The following is a 25743-nucleotide window of genomic DNA, read 5'->3' as shown; positions in this document are numbered from 1 at the left end:
CCCTGCAGCAGACTTCTGCCTGGACATCCAGGCATTTCCATATATCCTCCGAAATCTAGGAGGAGGTTCCCACACCTCAATTATTGACTTCTGTGCACCCACAGGCCCGACACCACATGGAAACCACCATGGCTTAGGGCTTGCACCCTCTGAAGCAATGGCCTAAGCTGTACGTTTGACCCTTTAAGCCATGGCTGGAGCTGACACAGCTGGGATGCAGGACACCATGCCCCAGGACTGCACAGAACAGGGGTAACCCTGGGCCCTGCCCAGGAAACCACTTTTTCCTTCTAGAGGCCTGTGATGAAAGGGCTGCCATGAAGGTCTCTGACACGTCCTAGAGGCATTTTCCCCATTGTCTTGGTGATTAACATTGGGCTCCTTGTTACTTATGCAAATTTCTGTAGCTGTCTTCAATTTCTCCCCAGAAAATGAGTTTTTCTTTTCTATCACATAGTCAGGCTGCAAATTTTCCAAACTTTTTTTTTTTGAGACGTAGTCTTGCTCTGTCCCCCAGACTGGAGTGCAGTGGTGCAATCTAGGCTCACCACAAGCTCTGCCTCCCGGATTTACTCATGCCATTCTCCTGCCTCAGCCTCCTGAGGAGCTGGGAATACAGGCGCCCACCACCACGCCCGGCTAATTTTTTTGAATTTTTAGTAGAGACAAGGTTTCATCGAGTTAGCCAGGATGGTCTCGATCTCCTGACCTCAACATCCACCTACCTTGGCCTCCCAAAGTGCTGGGATTACAGGCGTGAGGCACCGTGCCCAGCCCAAATTTTCCAAACTTTTATGCTCTGTTTCCTCTTGAACACTTTACTGCTTAGAAATTTCTTCCACCAGATACCCTAAATCATCTCTTTCAAGTTCAAAGTTCCACAGATCTCCAGGGTAGTGGCAAAATGCCATCAGTCTCTTTGCTAAAGCATAGCAGAGTTACCTTTGCTCCAATTCCTAATAAGTTGCTCATCTCCATCTGGGACCACCTCCGCCATTGACTTCATTGCCCATTATCACTATCAGCATTTTGGTCAAAGCCATTCAACAAGTCTTCAGGAAGTTCCAAACTTTCCCACATCTTCCTGTCTTCTGAGCCTTCCAAGTCTCTAGGAAGTTCCAAACTTTCCTACATTTTCCTGTCTTCTGAGCCCTCGAAACTGTTCCAATCTCTGCCTGTTACCCAGTTCCAAAGTCACTTCCACGTTTTCAGGTATCCATATAGCAGCGCCCCACTCCCTCAGTATCAAATTACTGTATTAGTCCATTCTCATGCTAGTCTCGGGCATGCACAAAGAACTGCCTGAGACTGGGTAATTTATAAAGAAAAGAGGTTTAGTTGACTTACAGTTCTGAAGGGCTTGGAAGGCCTCAGGAAACTTACAATCACGGCAAACGGACTTACACACACTGATTTCAAATGTTGATATTATTATTTTAAGCCCTGAGTCAAAATTTAGTACAAAGTTATAGTAAGCAAAAACATGTGGTATTGGTATAATGACAGATCTAGAGACCAATGGAATAGAACAAAGAGCACAGAAATAATGTTGACATAAAAGGTCAAATGATTTTTGACAAGGGTGCGCCAAAACCATTTAATGGGGAAAAGGTAGTCTTTTCAACACACGGTATTGAGAAAACTAGGTATCAACATAAAGAAGAATGAAGTTGGACTTTTGTCTTACACTATATAAAATTAACTCAAAATAGATCAAAAACCTAAATGGAAGAGCTAAAACCATACAACACTTGATTGGCCATGATTCATTGGATATGGCAACAAAAACACAGGCCACAAAAGAAATAAAAATACATAAACTGGACTTACTCAAATTAAAAACTTTTGAGCATCAAAAAATACTATCACAAGAAGCAAGTATTTGCATATCATACATCTAATTAAGGGTCAAAGTCTAGAATATATAAAGAACTCCTATAACTCAAAACCCCCCAAAAAACAAAACAAAGCCATTACTCAATTCAAAACCGGCAAAGGTTTTCAAAAGACATCTCTCCAGACAAAGTATATGAATGGCCAATAAGCACATGAAAAGATGTTGAACATCCCTAGTCATTAGGGAAATGCATATCAAAACCACAATAAGATATCACATCATATGCATTAGGATGACTATTATCAAAAAAACAGAAAATAACAAATGTTGGTAACGATGTGGTGAAATTGTAACCCTTCCGCACTCCTGGTGGGAATGCAAAATGGTACAGCCAATCTGGAAAACAGTTTGGTGGTACCTTAAAAAACTAACAATAGAATTTTCATATAATCCAGTAATTCTACTGTACAGTATACACCCAAAGGAAATGAAAACAGATATTCAAACAGATACTTCTATGCCAATGTTCAGTGTAGCACTATTTACAATAGCCAAAGGTAGAAACAACCTAAGGGTCTATCAACAGATGAATGGATAAACAAACTGTGATGTGTGTGTGTGTGTGTGTGTGTGTATTATAAATATGTTATCTTATATGTTATAATTTAAATATGTAATCTGATAAATGATAATCATATATTATAATAGATAATCCTACATATACTACATTATATGATCTGTATAATTTCATATATCTGAGTATATATGATGATGTTATATCATATATCTGATATCATGTATGATCTTATATATTACATAATATAATCATATATGATATACATTATATATCATCTATTATATAGGACAATCATATATAGATAATCTTATATAAGATTACACACGTTATAGATATATATTATATATATACACACAGATGGTCCCTGACTTAGTAGTGGTTTCACTTATGATTTTCAACCTTATAATGGGTTTATCAGGGTATTAAATACATTTTCAACTTGTATTTTCAACTTAAAATGGGTTTACCAGGACATAACTCCATCATAAGTCAAAGGGCATCTGCAATAGATTATTCAGCCATAAAAAATGAGGTTCTAATATATGATGCAAAATACATGAACTTTGAAAAACATTATGCTAAGTGAAAACTATTATGCAAATATTAACAAAAGAATATTGTATGATTTCACTTATATGAGGAGATTATAATAAGTTGGCAAACTTATTACACTTATCTACTGAGATAATTATAAAGATATTATACTTATCTTAAAAAGATATACTTATCTACTGAGAGTAGAACACAGACACAGGTTATCAGGGGTTGAAACAAGAGAGTATAAAAAGTTACTGCTTCCTGGGTACAATATATCTTTTCTTTTTTTTTTTGAGATGGGAGTCTGGCTCTGTTGCCAGGCTGGAGTGCAGTAGCGTGATCTCAGCTCACTGCAACTGCTGCCTCCCAGGTTCAAGTAATTCTCCTGCCTCAGCCTCCCAAGTAGGTGGGACTATAGGCGCGCGCCACTACGTCCAGCTAATTTTTGTGTTTTTAGTAGAGACGGGGTTTCAGCATGTTGGCCAGGATGGTCTCAATCTCTTGACCGTGGGATCCACCCTACTCAGCCTCCCAAAGTGGTGGGAATACAGGCGTGATGATGAATACATTTTGGAAATAGTGGCAATGATTACACAACATTGTAAGTACTCTTAATGTGACTTTACTATATACTTAAAAATGATGAAAGTAGTGAATTTTATGTTATGTATATTTTTATCACACATACACAAATTTTTTTAAAGGGCTCAAGACCTTGGGCCAGTGCAGAGGGCAGACACAAATACTTCAGTTAGAGAATCAAAACTGGGCTACTGATAAGCAGTAAAGTGAACATATTCTAATGCTCAGTGAGAGAAAAATGATCATCATATATGATGATAATCTATTAATTTTCATGTGAGTTGATTTAGGAAATGTTAATAGAAAAAACATAATTTGCTTCATATTTTTTTAAAATTCAACCTTAGAATACCAAATGGACTATAAAATTATTTTCAAATCTTTCATTTTGACTAATGGAAAAATTGTAATACCAAATGACCTTTAATGTTATTCTTTGAACCTTTCACTTTGGGGAATAAAAAATATAATAAGCAAAACTATAAAATTAAAATTCTAAAGATCTTAAGAAGCAAATATTTTTAAATTACAAAGGATTCTGTTTCAGCACTGGACAACACTGTTATAAAGTTCTTTAATCTGGGTTGAAACTGAAATTTCTATGCCCTGGAGAAACAGAGAGGTCTAATTTTTTTTGACGGGATTAAGACGGGTCTTACGAAACTCAAAATCTTTCACCTCCCAGCTACGTATGTCCCAGTTACTACCTCAATTGCTTTCCCATCACTTTTTCTCACCATATTAATCACTCTGAATATATATACCCATTTTAGTAGGGCAAATATGCTTCATGTTTTATGCTAATATCCATAAACTGGCTACACACAAAGCTACCTTGAGGAGGAAACTAAAGCTGTACTTGGAATGAAGTGGAAAATAGTGGATAAGAGTATGAATTGTGTAGTCAGACAGCCTAGCTCTATTGTGAATCCTAGATACTCCACTTACGAGCTTTCTGACTTACATAGAATAAGTTACTTATCTCCCCCCCCTTTTTTTTTTTTTGAGACGGAGTCTCGCTGCTCTGTTGCCCAGGCTGGAGTGAAGTAGCGCGACCTCTGCTCACTGTAAGCTCCCCCTCCTGGGTTCACGCCACTCTCCTGCCTCAGCCTCCAGAGTAGCTGGGACTACAGGCGCCCGCCACCGCACCTGGCTAATTTTTTGTATTTTTAGTAGAGGTGGGGTTTCACCGTGTTAACCAGGATGGTCTTGATCTCCTGACCTTGTGATCCACCTTCCTCGGCCTCCCAAAGTGCTGGGATTACAGGCATGAGCCACCACGCCTGGCAAGTTACTTATCCTTTATGTGACTCCGTTAATTTCTGAACACACTCATCTATAAAATGTGTGAGGATTAAATAATATACATAAAGCATTCACAACATTACAGAGACTACAATAAGCGTTCAACAAAAACATTACTTAATATCATTAGTCACCAATACATCCATGGATAGAGGAGTGGAGATACTAAAGAAGATACTAAAGAAAATACTTTACATTTCAGTTTTACCATGTGCCTTCTGATTCAAATATCATGCCTAAATGGGATTCTGGTTCAAAACTGCAGATAAATTTACTGCTACCCTCTTCAAAAACTACACTGAGGGCCGGGAGAGGTGGCTCTCGCCTGTAATCCCGGCACTTTGGGAGGCCAAGGCGGGCGGATCATGAGGTCAGAAGATCGAGACCATCCTGGCTAACATGGTGAAACCCCATCTCTACTAAAAATACAAAAATACTAGCCAGGCATGGTGGTGGGCGCCTGTAGTCCCAGTTACTCAGGAGGCTGAGGCAGGAGAATGGTGTGAACCCAGGAGGTGGAGCTTGCAGTGAGCTGAGATCACGCCACAGTACTCCAGCCTGGACGACAGAGCAAGACTCCATCTCAAAAAGAAAAGAACAACAACAACAACAAAACAACAACAAAAACTATACTGAAACAATAGTACGTTTTAAAAAATAAAAGGAAACGCTGAGAAAAGGAGTGAAAGGCACACTACAGATTTTCAAGAATTTCTGGAAGACAGGGCATATAAAATCAGAGTGATAGGTTGAAAAGAATGGACTGAATGACAGTCCAGACATAGTTAGCAAAGTATAGTTCACAGGGCAAATCTCCCAGCCCATCCCATGCTTTTGCATTTTTTAAATGACTGAAAGAATAAAGAAACAGCATATATTTTGTAACAGGTGAAAACTACATGAAATTCAAATTTCAGTTTCCACAAAGTGTTATTTAAACACAGTCATACTCATTTGTTAATGTTATTTTTGGCTACTTTCCCATGGCAGAGTTAAGAGGTCATATTACCTGCAAAACCTAAAATATTTACCATCTGGTCCCAGAATATGTATGCCCACCCCTAGCCAAGCACAAACACAGGAATGCTTCAGCAAGATGAGACGTTTCTTCCTGTGACTCCAAAGGGGTTCTCAGCTAAATCAGCAGTTCTGGAGGCTAACTGATTAAACAAATAAATAAGTAAGTAAGTAAGTAAGTAAAAAAAGTATAATCTGCCTGAGAAGAATTTGGTCTCCAAGTATGGAGGTTGGAGAGCTAGGTTAGGGGCCTCCTTATCTGGCTATTAGAGAAGGACTGGTCTGTGTACTTGCTCCTTGATTATACACACTGAAACAAAGCACACCAATAAATTAAGTCCTACCAACCCACAAGAAAATTAGTCAGTCTTTTTTTTTTTTTATTTAGGCTAAAGATTTGATGGGAAATAAAGCGAAAACCCACTCCAGTTACTATATTATTCCACCGGTCCTTTACTTATCAACATGAATAAACAGCCAACATTTAAGGAAACCATGAGCATGAGAAAGAAGGTCCATAATGAAAATAACTAATCTGAATAAGCAACCCTGGAGAAATCAGAGGTAATTCAGGGAGGAAAAAAAAATTATATGTCTCTGTAAAACAAGAGACGTATAATTAAAAGAACAGAGTTTAAACATAAAATATATGCCTGTCCTCTACCACCTTCTCCCATTCACAAAAAATAGAAAAGGCGGAGAAAAAGTTGAAGAGGAACAATCCAAAGGAGTATAATCTTCCTAAACTTTCAGGAAAAGACACTCCTGTCTCCTCTCCAAAAATCTATTACACACACACACACACACACACACACACACACACACACACACACACATACACACACTCCCCAAAAGGAGGGTGTTGAAAGGACACAGGGAACACAGGGCAAATGAAATAAAAATACATATAGCTGTAGACACATTTTTTTCTTTTTAATCTAGAGCAGAGGTTGCCAAACTAGGGCCCATGAGTTAAATTCTGCAAATTCTGCAGACTGATTTAGCAAATAAAGTTTTACTGGGACACAGTTGGGCTCATTCATTTACATGTTATCTGTGACTGCTTTTGTGCTCTCACAGCAGAGTTGAAAAGTTGTAATAGAGACCATATGGACCACAAGGCCTAAAATATTTACTATTTGGTCTTTTATAGAAAAAGGTTGCCAAAGCTTGATCTAGAGCTGTGTGATTTAATACAGTACAAACTAGCCATATGTAGCTGTTTAAATAAATAACTTAAAATAACTAAAATTAAATAAGATTAAAATTCAGTTCCTCTGTCATATCAGTCACATTTTAAGTACTCTATAATCACATGTGTTTAATGACTATTGTACTGGACAGTGTAGATACAGAATATTTCCATCAACATAGTAGGTTCTACTGGACAGGGCTCATCTGGATATTATAATAGATTATCATAACTGCATTTTAATTATTGCTTTAACAATTGCTACACTGAAAAAACATACCTAAGGGCTACAGTCTGAATTTGTCCCCCAAAAACCATGTGTTGGAAATTTAATTCCCAGTGCAGTAGTGTTGAGAGGTGAGGCCAAATAGGAGGTGGTTAGGTCTGAGGGCTCCACCCTTATGCATGGATTAATGCAAATTATAAATAGGATTGAGGCTAAGAGTTGACTCTTGTTTTCTCTTGCCCTCTCTCGGGCCCCTCCACTATGTGATAACACAGCAAGGACACCCTCGCCAGATACCAGCCCCTCAATCTTGGACTTCCTAATTTCCTGAATTGTGAGCCAATAAATTTCTGTTCATTACAAATGACCCAGTCTCAGGTAGTCTGTTACAGCAGCACAGAACGGAATAAGACACTCAGAGAAGCAGGAAGAAGAAATACATTCAGAAAAAGACAGAAATTAGGGGTTTTAGAAATGAAAATAATGGCCAAGTATGGTGGCTCATGCGTGTAATCCCAGAACTTTGGGAGGCCAAGGCAGGTGGATCACTCGAGGCCAGGATTTGGAGCCCAGCCTGGCCAAAACAGTGAAACCCCATCTCTATAAATAAATAAATAAATAAATAAATAAATAAATAAATAAATAAATAGCTGGACATGGTAACACATGCTTGTAATCCCAGCTATTTGGGAGGCTGAGGCATGAGAATTACTTGAACCTGGGAGGTAGGGGTTACAGTGAGCCAAGATCATGCCACTGAACTCCAGCCTGGGCAACAGAGTGAGACTCTGTATCAAAAAAACAAAACAAAACAAAACAAAACAAATGAAAATAACTAATGCATAAATCAAATACCTTGGTGTATGAAAATACCACTGAAACAGATATCTTTAAAGTCTTTTAAAGTACTTCAAAGTCAGAGAGAAAAAATGCGAACTGAGAGAAAATTCAAAGATGTAGTACTACAAATGAGAAACTAAATTTGAACATAGATGTGGAATAGATTATAAAATAATTCAAGGTTGAGAACGTAATGAATGCTATCACATTTGAAAGTAATAATAAAGTTTCCTAAGAAAACACATTCAAAAAGAGGTAGAATAATTATATAGAACAAGAGCCACTAGTAATTTTATAAATTGTGTAATAAATGGATCCAATTTGGTTCTGAGTTAATGAAAATAATGTTTGCTAGGATATCTAACTTTCATCTTATCCTGCAAGAAACTCATTAAAACATACTTCATATTCAGACAAACTGAAAAACAGTAGTCAAAATAATAAATTTCACTCTAACACTACCCATTGGTTCAGGATTTATTTATTTCTTTAGAGAGGAGCTTCAGGAGCCTGTGGGACCCTTCAGGCAAAATCAGTAGATGTGATTTTTTCATATGGAATAGTTTTAAATATTTGGCCTACTCCCAGGCTTCCATAATTATTCAAACTGAAGGGAAATTGATCACATCTCAGCAGAAATGTCCACGATAATTAGAACATCACACACGCTTTGATTAACACAGTAGCTTTATGTCTATGAGACTCTGGTTGACACGTAAAAGGAACACCAGTCAGCCATTACTTAATTCCTCATGTTGGCTACATGCAAATATGAAGAAAAGTCCCAAACCGAATGACACACAAATGTTGGCCCATTCTCTGAAATTTCTTTTTCTTTTTTTGCTAAAAATTTTAATGTTTTTGTGTTGATCATTAAATACATCTTATTTGCCTTTATTTTTTCTTGTAGATAGATTTACTTGACAAATCTCCTTGAACTAAAACCCTTGGACACACTTACCCTATTACACTGCACATTCTAAGACATGCCTATACAATGGCTTTTTAAGTTTTAATTCAAATACCCCAGTTTTACTAAAATTATGATGAATATAAGTACTCATTTGCCCTGATCAGTCCCAGCTTACTCCTGCTTTCCTGGCATCCAATATAATTCAGTATTTCAGTACTTTCAAAAGTGTCCTAAATAATTCACGGACCAAAGAGAAAATCAAAACAAAAATTAGTAAATATTTTGAAATAAATGACGAAAACATAAAATGCCCTAAGTTATACGAGCAGCTAGTGCACACCCTTAACTACATATGGTCTATTAGAAAAGGCAAAAAATCAATAAATTAAGCTTTTAGTATAAGAAGAAGAAACAAACAAAACCTCAGCAAAACGAAGGAATGTAGAAGGAAACAAATGATAAATAAATAGTATTTGATTAAATAGAAAGCAGAAAATAAAGACTGAGAAAAACCAATAAAGCCAAATTTGAGTTTGTTTTAAAGATTAAGTGGAAAATCCCTAGCAATATTAACAATGAAGAAAAAAAAGGAAAAGAAACTCATTGTCAATTGCTGATATTTATTTATCAGCAATAAATAAAAGAAGAAATCACTACAGTCACAAAAGGATAATAAGAGCTCATTCCAGTATGGCAAAGTAAGCTTATAACAGACCAATCCTACCATAGATAACAACTATAAACTCTGAACAAAACACAAAATTCAATTACGTGAAGGCTCTACAGATTTAATAGAAGCAAACAGATTTTGCTGGGTAGTCAAACTTACGTAAGAAGGAATTGCCACAGGGTAAGTTTCCCATTTTTACTGATTTAACCTGAGGTCAACACAGTACAGTGTGGCTAAAATTCTGAGAGAAAGAAAGCCAGCCTCCTGAAGAACCTGAAGACACACACTAACCAATGGAAAGTCCAGAAAGAAATCTGCCTAATTTATGTGTGACTTCATTTATTAAAAAAGTGATTATGCAATATAGCAAGGAAAGAATCATTTTTTCAATAAATGGTGCTAGGTCAATAGGATACCAACATAGGAAAACAAACGCATCTTTAACACTGCCTCACACCAAACACAAAAAAGTCAATTCCAACAAAGTACAGACATAAATATTTAAAAGTAAAACATCAGGGGTTTTAGGAAAAAAAACATGGAGATCATCTTCAAAATTATGGAGTAGGCAAACATAGCCATAAAGCACTAGCCACAAAGAAAAAATTGTTAAGTCAGAATATATTTTGACTGAAATCAAAAGACAAGAAAATGAAAAGGCAAGCTACAGACTGATAGAAGATATTTGTAATTAGTTTATTTGAAAACTAACTCTTATCCAAAATATAAAAGAACTCCTACAAATCTACGGGAGAGAGGCAGACAATCCAAATCTGTAAAATTTAAAAATATAGATAGACCCTTTCACAACAGAGGTTACCCAAACGGCCAATAAGCATATAAACGGGTGCTCAATTTCATCAGTCCAAATCCAAATGACAATGCCACACCACAACCCTCTTAGAATAGCTGAAATGAAAAGAAAGAAAAATATTGTGTTGATGGGATGAGAAGTAACAACAATTCCCAAATACTCCTGGTAAGAGTATAAAATGGTACAATTGCATTGAAGAAATGACCACAAAAGGGAAACTATCCAAATCCCTTTTAACAGTAAAACAGATAATGAATTATAGTACATTTATATAATACTATACAGGAATAAGAATAGATCAGCCACAACGATACACATTAACAAGGATCATTTCACAAAAATAATGTTAAGCAAAAGAAGTCAAACATGGAATCTAATAGTAGATCCAATGGAATCTAATAGTTGATCTCATAGAAGTAGAGAGTATAACAAAAGTGGAAAAGTAGAAAAACAGGTAAAAGAAATCTGTGGTGCTACAACTCAGGACTATAGTTTCTCTTTGTGAGTATAAAGACAGGAAGGAGGCAAAAAAGGAATTACCAGAGGTTGAGGAACTCCCTCTGTGTAGACATGACCTTAATATTCATTCCTTCAATCATGCTGCCAGAATACCAGCAGGCCCAGTAGTGAAACTTCACAGTATCTCTGCTATATACTTTACCTGCACAGACACAACAGTGATATGGACTCCAGGGCTAGGGAAGCCACTGAAAAAACAACTGAAGAGGTGTCCACTTGTATCAGAAGGTGCTAGTTGCCTACCATGTTCATTATATGTTTTCTGGTATATCTCAAATTGGTTTCCTGCAGGATTTACAACAGTCAATCAAGGAAGTTATGGGAAACATTGTGGATATGGAGAAAAAAAAAAAAACGTCGGGAGGGAACAGTTGTTTAAGATAGGGATCTTGGAGAAATTCAACAGCTAATAGACACCACACCAGAGGAATTAACAGAAGATGACTTGATGGAGATGAATGCTTCCACACCAGTGCCAGATGATAAGAAAGAAGAAGAAGCAGTGCCAGAAAACAAACTGACATTAGGCAATCTGGCAGAAGTCTTCCATTTATTCAAGACTACTTTGACTTTTTCTGACATGGACCCCTCCTATAACACAGATACTGTAACTAAAGCAAACCATGGAAGAAGAATTGGTACTGTACAAAAACATTTTTTGAGAGTTGAAAAACCAAAAGACAAATTAGCATGTATTCCCATAAAGCTATATTGAGTGGGTCTACCTGTCCTGCCTCCCCCTACCACCTTCTCCATCTCTGGTACCCTTGAGACTACAATACCAACCCCTCCTCTTCCTTCTTCTCCTCAGCCTACTCAACATGAAGAAAATAAGAACAAAGACCTGTAAAATGATCCACTTCCACTTAATGTATGGCAAATATATTTTCTTCCGACGATTTGCTTAACATTTTCTTTTCTCCAGCTTACTTTATGGTAAGAATGCAGTACATAATATATATAATACACAAATTATGCGTTAAACCACAGATGTTATTGGTACAGCTTCCAGTAGTCAAAAATAGACCATTAGCAGTTAAGCTTGGGAGGAGTCAAAAGTTACATGTGCGTTTTCAACTACACGGGTGTGGGGGTCGGCACCCCCACCCCTGATGCCCACCTTGTTCAAGGATCAACTGTACTTTACTAACCAGTTTACCCATCTATCTTCCCCAACTGTGAACTCAAGAGACAGTATTTTTTTTTCTCCTGTAAACTGAGCTCTGTTGCACTTCCTAGAATTTAGTATGTCCTTCATAAAGAATTAATTAATTAATAACACACCTAAATATATAACTTTTTTTTTTTGAGACGGAGTCTCGTTGTGCCGCCCAGGCTGGAGTACAGTGGTGTGATCTCGGCTCACTGCAAGCTCCGCCTCCTGGGTTCATGCCATTCTCCTCCCTCAGTCTCCCAAGCAGCTGGGACAACAGGCACCCGCCCCCAACGCCCGGCTAATATTTTTTTGTATTTTTTAGTAGAGATGGGGTTTCACCATGTTAGCCAGGATGGTCTCGATCTTTCGTTTTCCCAAGATGATGATAGTGGTGCTTTGTTTGCCTCATTACTAGAACTGAAGAATTATTTTCCAACTTCGACTTGGATTATAATTCTGGAAAGATGATCTATATACATACCAAAGTATTCATGAAATTAGGATATATATCTGGTATAACACTATCATAGGATAAATATGCTTTTTTTTTGTATTTAACTAAATACAGTAGGAAACAAGGGAATATGTAGCATAGAAGCCTATAAAAACGAATTATATCATTACGTTAAGCGAAATAAGCAAGACACAGAAAGACAAATATCACATGATCTTACTCATAGGTGGAATCTAATAGTTAATCTCACAGAGAGTATAATGGTGTTTACCAGAGGCCAGGATGGTTGGCAGGGCGATGGAGAAAATTTGGTCAAGGATACATAATTTCAGTTAGATAGGAGGAATAAATTTCAAGAAATCTATTATATAACATGAATTTATAGCAAGCTGGCTATAATGATGATACATTGTATTCTTTAAAAAAATGTAAAGAGTGTAAATGTTATGTACTCTTACCACAAAAATGATAACTATGTGAGGTAATGCATTGCTAATTAGATAGATTTAACCATTCCAGAATGTACATACACTTCATAGCATCATGAGGTACACAAAACAATGCTATCTGTCAAAAAATAATTATTATATGTAGTATTTCAAAAAGTTCACAGCATCAAAAATATTTGTAGGGGTGCGGGAACGGAGAGCATCAGGAAGAATAGCTAGTGGATGCTGGGCTTAATACCTAGGTGGTGGGTTGATCTGTACAGCAAACCACCACAGCACACATTTACCTGCACATCCTGCACATGAAGCCCAGAACCTAAAATAAAAGTTGAAGAAAAAAAATATTCAAATAGTTTCTATCTGATATTGGACTGCTTTGTCACTTTTTGTTTTGGTCTTCCTAGTGCTTATTTACTACAGGACAAAATTAGCACATACTATTTAATGTGTTCATTTTAAGTACTATGTTGTTTTCTATGTGTTTATTTTATCTTCTCCAGATGAGATCATTTTTATTACCATAGGTCTAAAAATGACAAGATTAAGTCCAAACAGACACTAATCACTCAACAGCTATTTATTAACTTAAAGATTCAATATGAAAGCAACCTTGATCAAAGCTTTCCAGTTGATACACTGTGAAACAGGGTTTTTTCCCAAACATGGTTCTAAAACACAAGCAAACAAACAAAAACCTTCCCCAAATGAAAAACTCCAGTCACTATTTAACAATACTAATTTCAATTTATCAAATAAAATCAGCCCAAAAATTTCAACAGGTCAGTGAGATTTAAAACAATTGGATGGCAAGAATTTCAATGAGGTTTGGCTCTAATTAAAAGGTATCACAGATCACTGTCAAAAGTCAATAACTCAGTAGGGTAGTAATGATCTGGGAGTTCTTTTTAATTTAGACATTTGTCAATCATGGTTGCCTTTAAACATCACTTACCCCCTGTACCTGTTCAGTTTTGAGAAAAAATTTAAATACAAAAATACAACTCAAAATACATGTTTTTTCCACACATAAAATTCGTATTTTAGTAATAAACTCTCGATTCAGGGTTCACAAAATAAAGTAGGTATACTTCTAATTCTTCCTAGCAGCTTTTTTGGGGAAAGAAACCCTAAGTATTTTCTGTTATTTGCAGCTCCTTTAACAGCAAACGACAATTAAATATGTGAACAAGGTTGTCAGAGTAACACTTGTCATTTACACCGCTTAGGACAGACATTCAAGACTTCCAGAAACATTAATTAAAATTAACAAAAGCTTCTTATTGGAACTTGTCAGAGAGGTATATTTTGTCAGACACTGGAAAACCACAAAGTTCAAGAGTTTTCGCTCTAAGATTTAAATCCAAACCACCTACCAGTAGGCACTAGCGAACTAAGCCCGGACGCTCAGCAACCAACTCATTAAAGTAAGGGATCCCATCCTTTCCGTCTAACACAAAATTAAGAAACAGACATCGTGGAGAACACGGAGTGAATTTTCTGTCAGAAATCAGAAGATAAATGAGCAGGAAAAAAGTCTCTCCTCACAGCGGAGAAAGGTGCAAGCTACTACCAATTGCTTGAGAAGCCCTAAGGATTTATCGGTTCACCAACCTTTTCTTTAACTCAATGTGAATGAAGGCACTCAAAAGGAGAAGAACGTTACGTAATATTACCTACCTCGGGCCCCAAAGAACCCTGAAGACCCTCAAACAGGACACAGGTGGGCCTTTCTCACCTGGGCCCCGCCGAAGTCGACCGTCCTTACGTAGAGCGCACTTTTCAGCAATACGCCTTCCCATTGGTTGGCTCGGGAGGGACGTCTCAGTCCTATTGGTTACGAGAGCCGCGGTTGGGGCGAGGAGGCGGGAGTTTGGGACTGGTTCTGACAGGCCGGGGGTTTGCGTTCCCAGAGTTCCTATTGGGTTAACACTGCAGGCTCTAAGATGGCGGCAGTGGCAACCTGCGGCAGTGGCGCGGGGACTACTGGGTCTGCAGTGGCGACAGCCAGCAAGAGCAATGTCACCAGTTTCCAGAGGAGGGGTCCTAGAGCCAGCGGGACCAACGACAGCGGCCCTCGACTGGTGTCCATTGCGGGCACGCGACCGTCGGTGCGGAATGGACAGCTGCTGGTATCAACCGGGCTCCCAGCCCTGGACCAACTCTTAGGTCGGTTCAGAGCGGAGATCTGGGCTCAACCGAGGGGAAACTTAGGGAGGGGACCTGTCGGGGAAGCCGCTTTGACCCCACGTCTCTCTCTGACCTCTAAACCTTCGGAGGAGGAGACAATAGCCTAGTCTGATTGAGATGGAGGGGAATACGGGTTGTGTGGAGACTTCTGAGTGCTGTTAACTAAACATGTTTTATTGCCCCCGCTCTCTATTTCGTTCCCTGCCCTCCAACCCCTTTTCAGATTACGGCGGAATTCGTACATGCTTTTTACCCTGAAATGCTTTCTCGTCAAGGGAAGACATTAATTTATGGAGATGGGCTTTCATTCAGGATACCTCCCTTCTGCTGTCTCCAGACAGCTCACGGTTTAGACTAACTACAAAAGTTTGTATAATTGTGGGAGACAGGCTTCATTAGAAGATGGTGGAAAAAAATGATTTCCCCTCTTTGACCGTCAGACTGCCTATTCTCTGGTTATCAATCTTAAAACATTTTGGTTTTAAGAGAGCGTATATGTTAAAGGCTTATGTTGACACGTAATCCTTATAAAGTATTTAGAGCCTGTCGTTGATACTTAGATAGTCATACTCGTGTCTGCGTTAAATCTGTGTATGTATTTTTTGTTTATTTTTTCTATATACATTTTGCTTCCCAGTATTGATTACTAGTACATTCCATTCGACATCTCTAAATTTAACTCACATTTTAACGAGGAAAGGAAGTCTAGTTCTTAGGCTTTCCTTTAAAATCTCTGGAATTTTTTATGAGAAGCCTGCTGAAGAATATGCTGGTTTCATAACTATTATATTGAAAGGATTGACCAGATTAGGTTTGTAGGACAGATTTGCTGTGTTAATAAAGCGTCTAGATTAATTTCTATCTGAATGCTGTTTCATTAAAACCCTTCTGTGTTTACATATCATAACTTTTTTCATAGTGTATGATATGTGTCTGTGAAATCTTGTGCACTTTCATAAAATATAGCTGTCATTGCTTGTTCTTATACTTCGCTTGACATTTCTTTCGGTTATTTTCCCCTCAAAATAGGCTTTTCATAGGTTTAGTGCAGAGAAAATAAGAAGACAAGCAACCTATGAGAAAGAGTATGGCTTCTTGGTTCTGTCATTTCATTTCCCAGTTATTTTTACATAGGTTTAAGTATTTTTTACTTAATTGTTTCAAGTATATTTTCCTCCTGAGTTGCATGGTACTGTAAACAGAAGTGATTCAAAATATCTAGTTAGCAAATATTTAGTTCACTGTTTTTCCCTTGTGAGCCTCAGTTGATATCCTCTTACATTTGAACTTTAAGTTTGGAAACTATTTGTAGGCCTTACATATTTTTTAATTCAATGGGATATGTAACTTTCGTTTACTTGGTACTAAAACTTTCCAAAGGAAAAGGTTATGTTTCTATTATAATGTCTTCAGTTCCTCATTAGAATAACAAAATGTTCCTAGCATACTTCCTGGCACTTAGTAGGTTCTCAGTAAGTTGTTGATTACAAGAAAAATAATGTGTAGAAAAAAACTGAGACAAGAAATTATGAAACATGTAGGATGGAGTTTCATGTTTGAGCTCTAAAACAAATTAAGTGATATGAACAGTCTCAGAAAACCAGTTACCATGTGGACTGATCTTTAGGCTTCAAATTTAGTGCTCTGTGCACTAGGCTACAGTGGTCTGAATTTTTTAGGAATTCTTTCCAGGAGTTTTGACCATTTATTGAACCTCGGATTAATGATTTAACTATCATCTCTTAAAGTACGCACCAAAAAGAGAACCCAAAGCACCTTCTATATGTGTTTCTTCAGAGATACAAACTTGAACAGTAACTTTTAAATTTTCCATATTTGCTTTGAATGGGATACTCTAGTAGGGTATTTAAGTGTAACAAGCTTATGCTAAAATTACTGTTCATTAAGATGATGGAAACAGTATTGGTTGTTGAATACTTTGAAATATATTTTGCATGTATGCAGTTAATTCTCAAAGTGCACAAAAGTTGAAGAGGTTATAATATAATTGACTACATCTTGAAAAATAAATATGTCCAGAAGTATTTTAGTTTTAACCTCTTAATGACATTTTTGTATTCTGATTTTCTGTATAAGCAAGTTAGACTATGTTATTACTCGAAAATGTTTTTTCACTCAAGTTGTGACAAGCCTAATATGACCATATCATGATAAAAGGTAATGATAATAGGATGTTACAGTGTTAAAATGGTAAGACTATGCTGTAATATTGTGAGTATTGCCTAAATATATTATGTGGTTACTGTGTAACAAGTAAATATTATAGCTTCCATGTAGTACGGTGACATTTTACTACTGCCACCATGATGTCATTGTAATTTTAAACATAGATGCAAAATATATTTGAAAGGCATCATACATGCTAATTGTTAGTCATTTGATGATACACTTATACTTCCATTACTTATTCCAAAGTGTTTTACAAATTTGAACATTTTCAGTATCTGCATCTTTCAAGTGACCTAATATATAATGTTTTTGTTCTGACAACCTAATTTTATTATGAGATATTGATATACATTTCACAAGTTAGCTACGTTAACATTTTTTAAATTCTCAGATTATCTAACCCATTTTCTCAGCCTTGCCCTTCTGGGATATTTATATTGTTATTTGAGGACACTATATGAAAATAACACTTATATTTTGGAAAAGGAAAGATAGGTATTCCATCAGTTGAAGAGGTACTCCATTTCACTTCCGGGGTTTCTAAAGAAAGATTGTAACAGCTAAAGTATTCTGACAGAATTTCCCCCTGCCTCCCAACTGCATTCCCCATAAAAGGTATACTCCATCTTAGGACCATGTATCTAACCTGGGAGAATTATCCACAACTTCATCCTCCAGAAGAATGCTTTAAGGAAGGGTAACTGCAGATTTGACCTCTGTGCTGTTAAATTTTGATAGTCAGGGAAATGTCGGTTAGGGATTTGAGGTAAGCAATAGTCTAGGAAGAGTACTCTGAAAGAAGCTTAATGGTAGCAGCCGTTTTTTAACATTGATGTCAAAAAGTAAACACTAGTGGGCTTATTTCCTTTATTATGTTAATGTGTATCATGGGATAATATACATTGAACTTGGACTACGTATTTAACACAATCTTGGTTATGGTATTTTACCAACCAATATAATTAGCATACATTTAAGAATAATGTATTTTTTATTGCTATGTAAAATTCTTTCATGTGACTTAATCTATAGAACTAGTCACGGTTCCTAGCTTTATTTTGATTCTCATGTTGGCCAGCCAATAATTGTGTCATAATGAAGAGTAGTCACTATGTTTCATAATGCTTGGGGAAGAAAAAAGACTTGTTATCAAAATAAATGCAATTTAATTTGAGGTCCAGCATTAATTAAGTAGTTAAGGCTTTTACTATGAACCAAGGAAACAATATGAACTTGTTTTTTACATTGCATTTTCCCAAAAATACTTTTTTATAATTTTGAGCAAAATTATTCCTTTATATAGAGCTCTAGAAAGCAGTGGCATAAATCACTGTGATTTTTCATGACTTTCATTTCTTTTCCCTTTTATTTTCTTTAATATTGAAGAAAGGCTTTCATATTCTACTCTATTAATTTGACCTCTTTTACCCAAAATTTATAGCTTAATCAGAGGTTTCTACTGGGGAGACTGTGGGGATTGAATGTTGTTGCTTTAAAATATTAATAGTAGTAATATAATTGTCTTACTATTGCACAAATTGAAACAACAACAAAAGCCCTTTCATTGTCTTATGATTTTAAAAATCGTAAGATGGGAAGATCCTGGCATTTACAAGATCTTAAATTAATTCTAATATTATTTCTTAAGTATTAAATATCTTTTCTGGTTTTAAGAAAAAATGCCTATTTTTAAAAGATGTAAAATCTTGATGAAATTAATTCTTTAAAATATCAAGCTTGCTGAGTATCTTTAACCTTTCAAACCTTTATTTTGATTCTCATGTGTGCCCAGCCAATAATTGTGTCATAATTATTGAAGAGTAGTCACGATTCTTTAACCTTTCAACGTCTTATATTCTTTTGTGTACATGAAGTACTCTACTTTTATTTTTAGTAAGCTGTAAGTAAGTGTACATCTTAAAGACGTCTAGAAGTAAAACCAAGAGTTTATTTGCTGGCCACGTGTGGTAGCTCACACCTATAATCCCAGCACTTTGGGAAGCCAAGATGGTTGGATCGCTTGAACCTGGGAGTTTGAGGCAAACCTGGGCAACATAGAGAGATCCTGGCTCTTCAGAAAATACAAAAATTACCCAAGCTTGGTGGTGCACACCTCTAGTGCCAGCTACTCAGGAGGCTAATGGGGGAGAATCCCTAAGCCTGGGGAGTTCAAGGCTGCAGTGAGCAGTGATCACACCACTGTACTCCAGCCTGGGTGGCAGTGAGACCCCATCTCAAAAAAAGAAGAGTTTATTTTGCTTAGTGGCTTAGAAAGTGTGTTGGTAATTTTTCTAAGTTAGGATGAAAGGGGAGAGGAAGTAGTAAACAAGGCCATTTTAGTACTTTTTTGTTTGTTTTCATTACAAAAATAAGATGATTGCTTCCTTACTCTATTACTTATCTGTAATACATTGTAGTGGACTATTGGGAAAAGATATTTCAATTTTAATTGGGAACTATTAGTGTGAAGTCTATGTTGCTTTTGGAATTAGATAAAATTACTAATGGATTACTTTAAATTTACTTTAAATTTAAAAGTAAATTAAAAGCCAACTTTCAAAGAATATATCAGGATACTCTGTTGTGGTTGGTTGGTTGTTTTAGCTTTTTATTTATTTATTGTTTGGTGGGAGCACAGCTACAAACATTCACACTTTTAAGTTAAAATACAGCTAGACCTTCCATTTATAAAGTAAGAGACATCAAAATACCTTATACAAAGGTATCTTGTGAAAATGTTTTGAGATCATGTCTCACTAAATTCAAGTTTAGAATAATAGAGAAATTTTGCTGCTGTATAAATTTTGCATGTGTATATATATGTATAGGTCAAAATTATTTCTCTTAAAGCACATAGAATAAAATTTTGATTTTTAAAAGCTTTAAATTAGTTAATAAGTTTAAGTTAGTTAATATTACATCTTACTTCCCACAACTATCCTTCACAATGACCAAACTTTACCAGAGCAAATCTAAATGTGAATCTAGTGAATTTACATGATAGAGCCTTCTTACCTTTTTGTAAAATAAGTTTGAGAAGATATTTGGTTGATAAAAATGTTTTTAATCTGTCCCCATTATGTCTTAATGTTCAGATTTTCTAAACATTAGAATTTTAATAAACATAAGATTTTTTAGTCTATGTGGTTGCTCATGCCTGTAATCTCAACACTTCGCTGGAGACTAGTTTGTTCCCAGGAGTTCAAAACCAGCCTGAGCAATATAATGGAACCCTGTCTCTACAAGGAATGAAAGAATTAAAAAAGAAAAAGAATTAGCTAGTCATGGTTACATGTTCCTATAATCCCAGCTATTTCAGAGGCTGAGATGGGAGGACCACTTGAGCCTGGGAGGTTGAAGCTGCAGTGAACCATGATCGCACCACTGCACTCCAGTCTGAGCAACACGACGACATCCTGTCCCCCCACCCCCCACAAAAAAAAGAGGAATTGCCAAAATGGTAAAGATAGCCCTTTCTGAGTACCTTTCTGGGCCAGACATCTCTATTTGGTAATCACTTCGTTTAATTGGAAAACTTTTACATGATCTGTTCTCATTGTCCCATAGTGAATGTTAAAAAAAAAATCTTTGCTTCTCTGTCTGTCCCAGTGGAGGCCTTATATAAATTCCTTATTTGGGGAGACGTAAATGTAACTCAGGAGGTTAGGTAAAAAAACTAAATCCTCCCTATGGGAAATAGGTTAAAATAAGAAACTTTTTAATAGTGCCTGCTCTAGCTTAGACACCATAATGTCTCTTGTATGCTTACATCAATTCATCTCCTTATATGTACACAAGAAGGCTATTGGGTAATTAAATGTTTATTTTTGCATTTAAGGGAAAGTAAGAAAGTAAGGAAATGTGATCTAAGATGTTCAAATGGATAAAAACATTAGTGTAGCACTATAAAATTAAACATTTAGTGTAATCTTATCCCAAAGCAAACCCTTTGTTCTGATCCATTTGTTTGTTTGACACTGGGCCTCACCTTGTTTCCCCGGGCTGGAGTGCAGTGGCGCGAACACTGCTCACTGCAGCCATGACTTCCCATGCTCAATTGATCCTCCTGCCACAGCCCCCCAAGTAGCTGGGTCTACAGGTGCCAGCAGGCCTTGCTAATTTTTGTATTTTTTGTAGAGATGGAGTTTTGCCATGTTGTCCACGCTTGTCTCAAACTCTTGAGCTAAAGTGATCTGCTCACCTTGTCCTCCCAAAGTGCTGGGATTATAGCCATGAGCCACCACACCCAGACCTGATCCTTTTTGATGGCTATCATGATATATATATATATATATATATATATCAGGTTATGTTTATCTTTTCATCTGAAAATTGAAGTTATCCTATGTAGTCTGATATGACTTTAAATGCTATAATGAAGGAACTTGTCTAAATGTAAACTTATGAAGTCTTGTAAATATATAAACTTAAACATTGAAACATTTAAATATACTAGGTTTTTTCATCATTTCCTTCCTTAAGAGTTTGAAATGTTCTACATATTGTCATAAAATTGATGTTTAGCCTCACTGTAAATCGCTTAGCATAAGTCTTATGTTGCATATTATTCTAGGTGCATGTATGTTACCAGATTTCAAACTGTTTAAAACATAATAGTTATGCTTTTTTTGCAAGGCAAAAAATAAACACTATCAAAGGAACTTTTTTTTTTTTTGAGACAGAGTCTTGCTCTATGGCCCAGGCTGGAGTACAGTGGCATGATTTCAGCTCACTGCAACCTATGCCTCCCGGGTTCAAGTGATTCTCCTGCCTCAGCCCTCCTGAGTAGCTGCGATTATGGGAGCAGGCCACCACATCTGGCTAATGGGGTTTTGCCATCTTGGCCAGGATGGTCTCGAACTCCTGAGCTTATGTGATCTGCCTGCCTTGGCCTCCCAAAGGGCTAGGATTTCAGGTGTGAGCCACCGTACCCAGCCTATCAAAGGAACTTTTGTTACTAAGTTTTTCTACATGACAAATGTGACTACAAAACTTTTTTGTGGAAAGTTCTTTATTGGTGTTCTAAATGTTTCTTTCAGATTTGTATACAAAAACCAAACAATTAACATTGACTCCAGTTGTCCAACAACTTAGAGTATTTTTTATTTTATGGAGTCTTACTCTGTCGCCCAGGCTGGAGTGCAGTGGTGCGATCTCAGCTCACTGCAACCTCCCTCTCCTGGGTTCAAGCAATTCTCCCTCCTCAGCCTCCCAAGTAGCTGGGACTACAGGCACCCACCACCATGCCTAGCTAATTTTTTTGTATTAAAATTTTAGTGGAGACTGGATTTCACTATATTGGCCAGGCTGGTCTCGAACTCCTGACCTCATGATCCACCCGTCTTGGCCTCCCAAAGTGCTGGGATTACAGGCATGAGCCACCGCACCTGGCCTAACTTTGAGTATTTTTTTAATTTTACTTTAAATACGTTTCTATTCCTTGATATTTAGTTTTTAAATTTTTAAGTGAATTTGTATTTGAGACATTAATCAAAATGGTACTAGTTTTACAAATGGAGTGAAGAGCAAAGTATTAGTACTCAAATGTCTTAGTGTAGTTTTAAGTTCTTTATTTATTTATTTTTTTTGAGACAGAGTTCCACTCTTGTTGCCCAGACTGGAGTGCAATGTTGCAATCTCGGCTCACCGCAACCTCCACCTCCCTGTTTCAAGCGATTCTCCTGCCTCAGCCTCCTGTGTAGCTAGGATTACAGGCATGCACCACCATGCCCATCTACTTTTGTATTTTTAGTAGAAACGGGGTTTCTCCATGTTGGTCAGGCTGGTCTCAAACTCCCGACTTCAGATGATCCGCCTGCCTCGGCCTCCCAAAGTACTGGGATTACAGGTGTATGCCACTGCGCCTAGCCTTAAAATTAATTTTTAAATTGATTTTTAATGATTCACCATTTGAATTATATATTTCATGATTGTATTACCATAAATCAGTTTTTTTTTTTTTTTTTCTGAGACAGAGTCTCACTCTATTGCCCAGGCTGGAGTGCAGTGGTGCAATCCCAACTGACAGCAACCTCACCTCCCAGGTTTAAAAAATTCTCGTGTCTCAGGTTGGGCATGGTGACTCACGCCTGTAATCCCACCACTTTGTTAAGTCCAGGCAGGCGAATCATGAGGTTAGGAATTCGAGACCAGCCTGGCCAACATAGTGAAACCCCGTCTCTACTAAAAATACAAAAAATTAGTTGGGTGTAGTGGCAGGCACCTGTAATCCCAGCTACTCAGGAGGCTGAGGCAGAAGCATCACTTGAACCCAGGAGGCAGAGGTTGCAGTGAGCCGAGCAGAGATTGTGCCACTGCACCCCAGTGTGGGCGACAGAGCGAGACTCCATCTCAAAAAAAAAGAAAAGAAAGTAATTGTAATGTGTAGTGTGTAATTACATATAATATGTAATTATTTTATAATAGCACCTTGAGCAAAGTATTGCAAAGGCAATTAAAATGTTGTTCACAACTGCAGTTTTAAAGTTACTGAAGTGCCTTTCCTTCATAAAGCCTAACTTTTATGTTAAAGATAATGGAAAAGGTAAATTAATTTTCTTCTTGTTTTGTTTCATTTCCAGGTGGAGGTTTAGCCATTGGAACAGTTCTTCTAATTGGTTAGTACAAAATACATGCTTTGCTCTCCTCTATCATTGTTTTCTGTTGTGCATAATCATTTTATCCAATTCCCATTCCAAAATTATTTAAATCACTAACACGACAGAACTTAAGATAAATTAGAGAGGAACTGACTTAAGTTCTATTTTAAATTCTAATGTTGACCTGAAATTGAAATAAATTAGGCAAATATATCTGAACATGTAGCTCTTATAACTTAAAAATGTTCGCAGTGCATTGTGCTCCATTTTTTAAAAAAGACTAAAATTAATGTGAATTGATTTTTTTTGGAGAATCTCAGTATTTAAAGTGGGATTATTACAGGGATCAGTTTGGGAAATTGAAATACTAAGTCCATCGTATATATCACATCATTTTGTCATTATCTTTTTATTGAAACACAAGTAACGATTTAGTAAATCATATTTTAGTTCATCTTTAAAGTGACAAGAGTCCTTATTTAAGTGTATAACCATAATTGCCTGCCTTCTTTTTTAGTGTATATAGGTCACAGAATCTTGGAATTGAAATAAAGCTTGTCAGTTATATAATCAAAGCAACCATATTAATATTTAATTCATGTATCTGTAACATATCTGTTGTTCCTATTTTTGTCCTCTGATATAATACCGATTGAATTGACACAGTTTTTCACATGACACCCTTAAAATATTTGAAAATACTTATTTTTTCATCTCAAATATTCTCCAAACTAAATAGACATCATTCCTTAACCTGGTTTTATATGTTAGGGTTTTCACACACCTCACTGTTCTGATTGTTCTTTTTATGCACCTTCTAGTCTGGCATTCATTGTCTCTTGAACCATGCCCCAACCTAAATATAACATTCCAAATGTAATATGACCTGAACTCACCATACTGGGACTATAAAATAAACATGTTAATCTAGACAAAGTTATTAGTGCCAGGCACCAAAACATGACTTTATATTTATTGACCCCTAAGGTAACAAAAAAGTAAGTATTTTGGAAGAAATTGCCCCAAGTGTGAGTAAAATACAAAGTGGTGATGCTTAAAATTTGGCATGTATATGAGAATTTGTCTAGTAAAGGAAAACATTATATAGAACATTTTATTCCTCATCTATGCTGGATAATTGAAGAGTAATAATAGTAGTAGTGAGAGCTGCCTTTTATTTAACACTTACTGTTGGTCATGTATTGTGCAAAATGCATTATGTGGGTTTTTTTTTTTGTTTTTTTTTACTTAATACAACAACCTCATAAGATGCTAAATATACTTCATGTTATCTCCATTTTATACATGAGGAAATGAGGCTCACAGGGATGGGGTAGTTTTCCCAGTATTCTGTAGTTAATCTGAGAACCAGAACTTGAATTCTGTGTGACTTCAAAACCCATTTTTTTTGTAACTGTGCTCTTAAGTTTTTCACGTTTTGTTTAATAGCAATAAACAGTAAAATAGGAATTGCATCCCTTTTTAGATTATTACAGTTTCAAGTAGTAAAGTAAAACTCACATTTATGGAGATTTTTTCTTTTGATGAATTTTCAAATTTCTCAACATGAAGGAATCCTTTATAAATTAATGCACAATAAGGATCAAAGTCGCAGCACTATAAAAATCCTTATTTCACATGATCGGTATTTCTCCATTCCAGTCAAAAAATTTTGTCTT

The 25743-nt window shown here is 36.5% G+C and overlaps 2 protein-coding genes across 10 annotated transcripts in view; one reads left to right on the top strand and one right to left on the bottom strand.

Annotated features, from left to right (window-relative positions):
- Nucleotides 1–14874, bottom strand: part of IMMP1L (inner mitochondrial membrane peptidase subunit 1) — a 76508-nt gene extending 61634 nt beyond the window's left edge. For 2 of the 5 annotated variants that reach the window (XM_023230302.1, XM_023230306.1), the window contains exon 1: nt 14766–14874. The gene's annotated coding sequence lies outside the window, so the exon portion shown is untranslated. The remainder of the gene's footprint in view (nt 1–14765) is intronic. The other 3 variants (XM_023230304.1, XM_023230307.2, XM_023230305.2) reach the window with 3 other exon arrangements.
- Nucleotides 14875–14980: 106 nt separating this feature from the next.
- ELP4 (elongator acetyltransferase complex subunit 4) overlaps nt 14981–25743 on the top strand; it is a 267804-nt gene continuing 257041 nt past the window's right edge. For 4 of the 5 annotated variants that reach the window (XM_023230328.2, XM_023230326.3, XM_023230327.3 and 1 more), the window contains exons 1-2: nt 14981–15254; nt 24047–24082. In XM_023230328.2, coding sequence (XP_023086096.1) covers nt 15032–15254; nt 24047–24082 — 259 coding nt within the window. In that variant the 5' untranslated portion in view covers nt 14981–15031. The remainder of the gene's footprint in view (nt 15255–24046; nt 24083–25743) is intronic. The other variant, XM_023230329.2, reaches the window with a different exon arrangement.

This window comes from Piliocolobus tephrosceles, chromosome 13, assembly GCF_002776525.5.
Source record: "Piliocolobus tephrosceles isolate RC106 chromosome 13, ASM277652v3, whole genome shotgun sequence".
Classification (NCBI taxonomy): domain Eukaryota; kingdom Metazoa; phylum Chordata; class Mammalia; order Primates; family Cercopithecidae; genus Piliocolobus; species Piliocolobus tephrosceles.
This window is presented reverse-complemented; position numbering and strand designations above follow the sequence as displayed.